General features: G+C 37.0%; 1 protein-coding gene across 1 annotated transcript; it reads left to right on the forward strand.

The window, feature by feature from the left end:
- Positions 1–1326: 1326 nt before the first annotated feature.
- On the forward strand, positions 1327–3914 carry FSCB (fibrous sheath CABYR binding protein; the record flags this gene model as incomplete). Its single annotated transcript, XM_082737553.1, has 1 exon — positions 1327–3914. The coding sequence occupies exon 1, from the start codon at positions 1527–1529 to the stop codon at positions 3912–3914; it is 2388 nt and encodes a 795-aa protein (XP_082593679.1). The 5' UTR covers positions 1327–1526.
- Positions 3915–10430: the final 6516 nt, after the last annotated feature.

Consider the following 10430-nt stretch of genomic DNA (forward strand, 5'->3'; position numbering starts at 1 on the left):
CAATCAAGGGTAATTATTCAATGATATTTTTATATTTCCTAGGGGCATGAAGAAATTTAAAAATATTTCTAGGTTATAATAATATAACAATATTAATAATAACAATAATAGTATAACTTAATAATATAATAATATAATATAATAATAATATAATAGTATATTATATAAGTCATAATAATAGTTTAGATGAGTTTATTTGTCTCTGTGACTACATTTTTGAAGTTTGTTTTTCTTTCCTTTAATTTTTTGTGGACCAAAGTAGAATTTTTTTTCATATCTTTTGATAAATTTTCATCTTGCTGGTAAAATTTTTGTGTGACATGTAAGTTAAAGTTTTATTTACATTCTTAATCTGTTATAATATCATTTGCCATTTGCTTAACTGGGTTTCCTCTATTTCAAGACTTCAGTTTATAGTTTTTATCTTCATTAGGTGATTTATTCCTACATGGTTATTCAGTAGCTTATAGATTTAAAAAAGCATTTTATTTCACTTGACATATCTTTAGACTTAACAGTCTTTTATTTGGCAAACTTTGGGTGGAACTACTTTCTGAAATAGTTGAAAATAAAAATATCTCAGGTTGCTTGAGAATGCAAATATGCCATATATATTAGGCTCTTGTAGGTCCTCAGTGCTAAGGATGTACAAATGGAGTTTATATGGACTGGACCTCAGAACTCAAGTTTTTTAAACAATATTCACTTTCTTCTAAATCATATATGTATACATTTTTTAAAAAGATTTATTTATTTATTTGAGGGAGAGAGGGACAGAGTGCACAAACAGGGGGAGAGGCAGAGGGAGAGGAAGAGTGAGAAGCAGACTCCCCACTGAGCAGGGAGTGCAATGTGGGGCTCAATCCCAGGATCTTGAGATCATGGCCTGAGCCGAAGGCAAACGTTTAACCACCAGAGTCACCTAAGTGAAGCATGTAAGTTTACGTTTTGATAGAACATTGCCACAAACATATATCATTTGTTTTCTCCAACAATTGAAAATAGGCTGCAGCATTCTGAGTTCTGCACTATAACTGTCTTTGATAGTATGAAAATAACAGAATTGAGAGTTCAAAAGCATCACTTTAAACTATTGCGAATTGACATTATTGGAGTTTACTTAATGTTCTTCTGATAGACAAATGCTTTTTCAACTTGATGTTTCAAACAGTAGCTCTCTCACTTGCAGCCATTGTCTGAGTGTTTATGCTAAGTTAAAATGTGCTTGGAATACCACCAATGGAATCTTGTATGGAGAATTGACTGTGAGGTCATAGAACTTTAAGAGAAACTTCTAGAAGTGAGATTAGTCATATGAGAGACTAAACAAGAAAGATGCTTACTGAGTAAGGTGGGATCCAACAAGAGTGTAGTACAGAATGCAATAATTTATGAATTACTTTGTTCTAAGGTAGCTCAATAGAACAACACTTAATGAAGAAAGGCAAAAGTTTACCTGTCTGGTACATTTGTGATTCTTGATTATTTATTACTTGAAGAATGTTTGAAATTCACTAATTTTAGAAATGGAAGAAAGCGATGAGCCTGATCAGCCTATCTCAGCAGGGAGACAAGAAATTCGAAAGAGAAGACGACCCAGCCAACCAATGGTAGACAAATCACAGCAGACTGAAGTGACAGAGAAAAAGAAACACTTGCCTATATCACAATCATCTGGGCCTAAAGCTACCCTTAGTATTGGTAATATTCCTGGAACCAAAGTCAACTATGAGTCTCTCCGAGTTTCTTCTCAACTTCAGCAAACTTGGACAAAGAGAAAGCGTGTACAGGATATGACTGATAAATCTCTGCAAACAGATGCAACTGTAGAAGAGAAAAAAGAAGAAATCAAGTCAGTTGGTGAAACAGCTGCTGTTGAAGAGGAAGTCCCTGAATTTCCAGAGAGTGTTCAGGAAGTAGAAATGCTACCAAGCAGACATTCAGTTCAATTCAAAATAGACAGATCTCAGCAGACCAGTTGTACTGGAGACTGGACACTGATGAACATTCTTCAAAAAGAGAAAGTGGACAAGGAACAGCAGACATACTTTAGTGAAACAGAAATAGTGGTTATTGGCAGGCCAGATAGCTCTTTTTCAAAGTCAAATGAAGTTGTGCAGGAACGTAAATCCTCAGGTAAGATTTTTCTTAGTGAACATCCAGAATTGCAACCCTCAACAAGTAAAGATGAAGCAATTGGGAAGATTAATATCAACAGATTTCTATTTAGTCAACAAAGCATAAAAAGTTTTTTGGAACTTTCAGAAGATGAGCAGTATGTTCTTGGTGAAATACAGCCTCCCTTTGCAGAAGAGATCTCTGCTGAAGTGCAACCTCCACCAGCTGGGAAAATTACAGAAGACTCCCCTCCTGAACTTAATTCTCCACCAATTGAAGAACCTCCAGCAGAAAAGAGCCCTGCTAAAGTAGAGCCCATCCTGGGTGAAGAGGCTCTTTCAGAAGGGCCTCCTGCTGAAGTTCAGTATCCAAAAATTGAAGAAGTTCCTATTGAAGTACAACTTTCCCCAGCTGAGGAGACTCCTACAGAAGAGGCCTCTGCTAAAGTAGAGTCTATCCCTGCTGAAGAGGCTTTTACAAAAGAGGCTTATGTTGAAGTTCAGCCTCAATCAGCTGAAGAGCCTTCTACACAAGAGGCTTCAGAACTTCAGTTTTCATCAGCTGTCGAGGCCCCTGCAGAAGAGGCCCTAGCTGAAGTTTCATCTATACCAGCTGAAGAGGGCCCTGCAGAAGAGGCTCCAGCTGAAGTTCAGCCTCCACCAGCCAAGGAAGTCCCCTCTGAAGAGGCTCCAGCTGAAGTTCAGCCTCCACCAGCCAAGGAAGTCCCCTCTGAAGAGGCTCTAGCTCAAGTTCAGCCTCCACCAGCTGAGATGCCTCCTGAAGTTCAGTCTCTACCAGCTGGAGAGACCCCTGCAGAAGAGGCTCCAGCTGAAGTTTGGTCTACATCAGCTGAAGAGAGCTCTTCAGTAGAGGCTCCTGCTGAAGTTCAGCCTCCACTAGCCAAAGAAACCCCCTCTCAAGAGGCCCCAGCTGAAGTTCAGCCTCCACCAGCTGAGGAGGGCCCTGCAGAAGAAGCCCCAGCTGAAGTTTGTTCTCTACCAGCTGAGGAGAGCCCTGCAGAAGAGGCCCCAGCTGAAGTTTGGTCTCCACCAGCTGAGGAGGGCCCTGAAGAAGAGACCCCAGATGGAATTTGGTATCCACCAGCTGAGGAGGCTCCTGAAGAAGAGGCCGCCACTGAAGTTTGGTCTCCATCAGCTGAGGAGGGCCCTAAAGAAGAGGCCCCAGATGGAATTTGGTATCCACCAGCTGAGGAGGCTCCTGAAGAAGAGGTCGCTGCTGAAGTTTTGTCTCCACCAGCTGAGGAGCACCCTGCAGAAGAGGCTCCAGCTGAAATACAGTTTCTACCAGCTGAGGAGGGCCCTGCAGAAGAGGTTCCAGCTGAAATTTGGTCTCCACCAGCTGAGGAGGCCCCTAAAGAAGATATCCCAGCTGAAGTTTGGTCTGCACCAGCTGGGACATCCCTTACTGAACTTCAGCATCCATCAGTTGAAGAAACTACTTTAGAAATGGTCCCTGTTGACAAACAGTTACCAGCAGCTAAAGAGGACTTTATTACACAAATCTCTGTAGAAGATGTCCCTGCTGAAGTTCAGCCTCCGCCATCTGAACACGTTGCTATAAATGAGGCTTTGGTAGACCATATGTCTACCGGCTATCAATATACCCAGACAACAGATGTCCCAGTGGTAAAATTAGAATCACTGGTTTTGGAAGATCAGCAAAAACCTGAAGAGCCTTTGGAACTGGATCCTGCCCCTGAAGATTTGTCTAATATCAATAAAGAACAGGTCCCTACCTACAAAATTGAGGGAGTCCTTCATGTAGAAATAAAATAGGGGCCTTTGAGAACAGGGAAATAAAAGAAAGTCCCAAGATGTGGACCACTGGCTGGAAAGTGAACAATAAAAACTAGCAGTTTAAAACTAGTGTGTTATTTTCATTCAAATCTAGCATATATAAAATATCCATTTGGAAATGAAGTAAGTTGATGATTGAAATAATTACTTAAAATATCCTTTCTATAATAAACCCTGTTGAAAAGGGTAAAGTATATTCTATTGCTTTATTTTCTTTTCACTACATGTAACTTGTACTGGAAAAGGCAGTTTCTTTGCTGCCATTCTCTCATCTACTTTAAATTCCTTGAGTTCTAGTCACATAGCTAAAGGTATATGTTTATCTTTCTCCTCACTATAATACATAATATCACTAATTTTCCTTCTGTTTGATTCCTTCTGAGACCAGCATTTCTTTCCTGTTTTTATCCCTATTTTATTGCATATTTTACATTTCCATATCTGGATGGGGAAACAATTCCTTTGTAAAAAACCTTCATTTTAATTAAGATAGTCTAAATAAAGTATTTTATTTTTATTTTTTAAACATTTTATTTATTTGACAGAGAGAGACAGCAAGAGAAGGAACGCAAGTTGGGGGGGGGGTGGGGGAGGGAGAAGCAGGTCTCCTGTAGAGCAGGGAGCCCGAGGTGAGACAGCGCTTGATCGCAGGACCCTGAGATCATGGCCTGAGCTGAAGACAGATGCTTAACAACTGAACCACCCAGGCACCACCTGGATAAAGTATTTTAAAAGGTGTATAAATATAAAGAAAAATACACTTAGATGGACTTGAGGGCATATTTCTGCTTAGTTTTGTAAGGGCCTGGTTGGCCAGAGGGAGCCATTTCATTGTGGGCTTGGGTTGACCCTGTCCCTTCCAGAAGAACTTGCTTGCAGGCCCTGGATAGGGGGGGCGGGCCAGGCCGGATGGAGACATCCAATCAGTGTGGCCACCCCTATTGCTGACCCAGCGTGACTGTGCAGTTTTCCCTATGTGTTGCAGTCTCATTGGCCACCTGTGTGTGGGCCGGGCTCAGCCACCTCTATAAAGTTTAGTCTGTGAGGCAGGGGAGTAGTAGTGATAGCGAGGGGGTCATTGGGAGTGTTATGGTCTTCAGGAACATGACCAGTGAAGCCAGGGAGCGGCCATTGTTGGGGAGCGGCATCACAGTGTGTGGTCTCTTTCCTTTGATCACGGACCCTAATAGTTTTAATTTCAACTTTGAATGTAATGAGTCAAGGTACCTGGGTGGCTCAAGTCATGATCTCAGGGTCCTGGAATCGAGCCCCACATCAGGCTCTCTGCTCAGCGAGAAGATGCTTCCCTATCTCTCTCTGCCTGCCTTTCTGCCTACTTGTGATCTCTATCTGTCAAATAAATAAATAGATAAATAAATAAATAAAATCTTAAAAAAAAGAAGAATGTGACGATTCCTTTGGAAGCTTGGCTCATTTTTTGTACTCTGAAACTTGTATAAAGTTGAATGAATAAGACTTCCCTTACCTGAATTTTTGCTTTCCATAGTTTCACTTACCCATGATCAATTGCAGCCCAGAAGCATATTTTCCTTCTGATGTACCTTTCCTTGAAGGTCATTAGTAGCCTAACACTACATCACAATGCCTACACCATTCACATCACTTCATCTCATCATGTAGGCATTTTATCCTCTCACATCAAAAGGAGAAGCGTGAGTGCAGTACAATAAGATATTTGAAAGAGAGATAACATTCATATAATATTTATTACAGGATACTGTTATAGTATTTCTATTGTATTGTTAGTTTTGTTATTTTCTTACTGTGCCTAATTTATAAATTAAACTTTATCATAAGTATGTATGAATAAGGAAAACAGTATACATAGGACTTGATACTATCCACAATTTCAGGCATTCCTTGGGGATCTCTGAAGTTATCCTCTGTGGATAATGGTGGACTACTGGATAAGCTAATTTTTAAAGAGTAATTATGAATTAATATAAGATGTCTATTAATAAATCACATCTTGGTTTCTATGGGTATGGCAACTTTTTGGAAAATATTTTCTTTAGCTATAATTTAGTTGCCATACGCTGAAATAATGAGATTATTCTCTTAAAAATTTGTTGGTGTATTTCTCTGTTAAGTAAAAACTCTAGATTGATGATTCCAGACCTTTGTTAAACTTTGATGCCCTATAATTGTTAGATGTTTCTCATATTCTTCATTACTTCTGTGGAGTGTATGTTAAGAACATGTGACATTTTTAAGTGATTTTTTTCAAAAACTTTATAAAGATTTTTGTAAGTACAATATTTCTTAATATGTGCCAGATTTGAGGTTGGGAAACAGTATCTTAGACTTTTTAAATGAGGGTTGCTTTTTTGATACTTCCAAGTCCTTTAAATTATTTTGTCTTCTGAGATACTTAAAATCCAATTAAACTCCTTTATCTAAATTTGAAGTTTTTTTTTTCTATTTTAGATTTTTTAAGTTTTCTATTTAAATTCCAGTTGGTTACATATAGTGAAATATTAGTTTCAGGTACATAATATAATGATTTAACACTTCCATACAACACCTGGTGCTCACAAGTGCCCTCCTTGATCCCCATCACCTATTTCACCCATCCCTTCTATCCCCTTCCCTCTAGTAACCATCAGTTCTCTGTAGTTCAGAGTCTATTTCTTGGTTTCTCTCTCTCTCTTTTTTATCCTTCCTTTGTTTGATTGTTGTTTAAATTGCAGATATGAATAAAGTCTTATGGTATTTGTCTTTTTCTTACTGACTTAGGTCACTTAGCATAATACTCTGTAGCTCCATCCTTGTCATTGCAAATGGCAAGATTTCCTTCTTTCTTCTGGTTAATATTGCATTGTATAGATAGAAATAGATATAGATATAGATATAGATATAGATATAGATATAGATATAGGTATCAGCTTCTTTATCCATTTATCAGTTGATGGACACTTGGGCCATTTCCATAATTTGGCTATTGTAAAGAAGGCTGCTATAACCATCAAGGTATGTGTATCCTTTTGAATTAACATTTTTATATTCTTTGGGTAAATACCTAGTGATGCGATTGCTGGATCATAGGATAGTTCTATTTTTAACTTTTTGAGGAACCTCCATACTGTTTTCCAGAGTGGCTGCTCCAGTTTGTGTTCCCACCAACAGTGCATGTGAGTTCCCCTTTCTTTACACATTCACCAACACCTGTTGTTTATTGTTGATTTTGGCCATTCTGACAGGTGTGAGTTGACATATTGTAGTTTTGATTTGCAATTCCCTGATAAGTGATATTGAGCATCCTTTCATGTGTCTGCTGGGCATCTGTATGTCTTCTTTGGGGAAATTTTCTGTTCCTGTCTTCTGTCCATTTTTTAATTGGATTATTCATTTTTTCAGTGTTGAGCTTTGTAAGTTCTTTATATACTTTTGGATATTAACTCTCTTTGAATATGTCATTTGCAAATATATTCTCACATTCCATGGATTGCCTTTTGGTTTTGTTGCCTATTTCCTTTGCTTTGCAGAAGTTATTTATTTTGATGTTGTTCCAAGAGCTTAGTTTTGCTTTTTCTTCCCTTGCCTTAGGACACCTATCTAGAAAGATGTTGATCTGGCCGATGTCAGAAAAATTACAGCCTGTATTTTCTTCAAGGACTTTAATGGTTTCCTGTCTCACATTTAGGTTTTTAAACCATTTAGAATATATTTTTGTGTATGGTGAAAGAAAGTGGTACAGTTTTATTCTTTTGCCTGTTGCTGTCCACTTTTCCTGACATCATTTGTTAAAGAGACAGTCTTTTTCCCATTGACTATTTTTTCCTGCTTCGTCAAAAATTAATTGAACACATAATTGTGGGTTCATTTCTGGGGTTTCTATTCTGTTTTATTGATCCATGTCTATCTTTATGCCAAGTACCATACTGTTTTGGTTACTACAGCTTTGTAATATAACGATGTATGGAATTGTGATGCCTCCAGCTTTGTTTTTCTTTTTCAAGATTGCTTTGGCTATTTGGGGTCTTTTGTTGTTTCATACAAAATTTAGGATTGTTCTAGCTCTATGAAAAATGCTGTTGGTATTTTGATAGACGTCACATTAAATGTATAGATTGCTTTTGATAGTATAGACTTGGTATTTTGATAATGTCACATTAAATGTGTAGATTGCTTTTGATAGTATAGACATTTTAATAATACGTGTTCTTCTAATACATGAGCATGGAATATCTTTCCAATTCTTTGTGTCAGCTTCAATTTCTTTCTTCAGTGTTTTACAGTTTCAGAGTACAGGTCTTTAACGTCTTTGGTTAGCTTTATTCCTAGGTTTCTTGTTTTTGATGCAATTATAAATGGGATTGTTTTCTCAAGCTCTCTTTCTGCTGCTTCATTACTGGTGTATAGGAATGCAGTGGATATCTATATGTTGATTTTGTATCCTGTGATTTTACTGAATTCATTTATCAGTACTGGCAGTTTTTTGATGGACTCTTTCAGGTTTTGTATATATTATATCATGCCATTGCAAATAGTGAAAGTTTTACTTCTTTCTTGCCAATTTGAGTGCCATCTTATTTATTTATTTATTTATTTATTTATTTATTTATTATTTGTTGTTGTCATCTAATTACTGTAGCTTGGATTTCCAGTCCTATGTTGAGTAGAAGTGCTGAGATTGGACAACTCTGTCTTGTTCCTGTCTATAGAGGAAAAGCTCTCAGTTTCTCCCATTTGAGATTGATGTTAGCTGTGAGTTTTTCATGTATGGTCTTTTCTGTGTTGAGGTATGTTCCTTCAAAACCTACTTTGTTGAGAGTTTCTATCATGAATTTATGTTGTACTTTGTCAAATGCTTCGTTTGCATAAAATGATCACATAGTTCTTTTCTTTTCTTTTATTGATGCTATGTATCACATTGACTGCTTTGTGAGTATTAAACCACCCTTGCAACCCAGGAATAAGTCTCACTTGATCATGGTGAATGATTTTTTCAATGTATTGTTGGATTTGGTTTGCTAGTAATTTGTTGAGGATCTTGCATTTATGTTTATCAGAGATACTGGCCTTTAGTTCTCTTTTTTTGTGGTGTTTTTTTCTGGTTTTAGTTTCAGATTAATGCTGACCTCAGAAAATGAATTTGGAAGTTTTCTTTCCTTTGCTATTTTTTTGGAATAGTTTGGGAAGAATAGGTATTTACTGTTCTTTAAATGCTTGGGAGAATTCACCTGTGAAGGTATTTGGTCCTGGGGTTTTGTTTGTTGAAAGTTTTTGATTACTGATTCAATTTCTTTGCTGGTTATCAGTCTGCTTAAATTTTCCATTATTTTTTTTAAGGATTTTTATTTATTTGATGGGGGGTGGGGCACAAGTAGGCAGAGTGACAGGCAGAGGGAGAGGGAGAAGCAGGCTCTCTGCTGAGAGGGAGCCCGACCCAGGGCTTGATACCAGGACCCTGGGTTCATGACCTGAGCTGAAGGCAATCACTTAACTGACTGAGCTACCCAGATGCCTCTAAATTTTCTATTCTTGTTTCAGATTTGGTAATTTATTTGTATTTAAGAATTTATTCATTTCTTTTAGGCTGTCCAATTTGTTGAGATATAGTTTATCATAATATTCTCTTAATAATTGTTTATATGACTGTGGTGTTATTTCTCTTCTCTCATTTGTGGTTTTATTTATTTGAGTCCCCCCCCTTTTTTTTGTTTTTGTTTTTGTTTTTGTTTTGCTAAGTCTGGCTGGAAGCTTATCAATTTTACTGATTTTTTTCAAAGAACCAGCTCCTAGTTTCATTGATATGTTCTGTTGTTGTTTTGTTTCAGGTCAATTTGTGGGGTATTTAGGATGATTTTATAGTGATTTAGTTATATTTGTGGGATGAAGTGAGCCAGGGCCCTCCTACTCTGCTGCTGTCTTCCCCAGGTCTATTATATATTTTCTATTGTGGATTCTTCTTGAAAAAATTTTTTTTTGGATTTTCTTTTTTTTTTCCCTCTCTCCAGCTTTATTGAGATATAATTAACACATAACAGTATAAGTTTTAGGTATACAATGTGATGATATGATACATATAATATTGTAAATTAATTATCATAATAAGTTTAGTTAAGATATCCATCACCTCACATAATTACAATTTTTTTTTGTTAGTGAGGCAACTTAAGATCTTTCTTAGCAACTTGTAAGTATGTAACAGTATTTTAAAATGATACTCACCATTCTGTACATTAGTTTTCCAGAACTTATCTTACAACTGGAGGTTGTGCCCTTTAACCCAAATTTCACATTTCCTCCATTACCTGCCCCTAGCAACAACCATTCTACTGTCCTGAGTTTGTAGATTTCACATACAAATGATATCTTATAATATTTAAATGATATCTTACAATATTTGTCTGTGTTTGTCTAATGTATTTCACTTAGCATAATGCTCTCAAGTTCATCTATGTTGTCACAAATGGCAGGATTCCCTTTTATATCTGAGTAATATTACATTGTGTATATATACCACATCTT

The sequence above is a fragment of the Mustela nivalis genome (genome assembly GCF_964662115.1).
Source record: "Mustela nivalis genome assembly, chromosome: 6".
Classification (NCBI taxonomy): Eukaryota; Metazoa; Chordata; class Mammalia; order Carnivora; family Mustelidae; genus Mustela; species Mustela nivalis.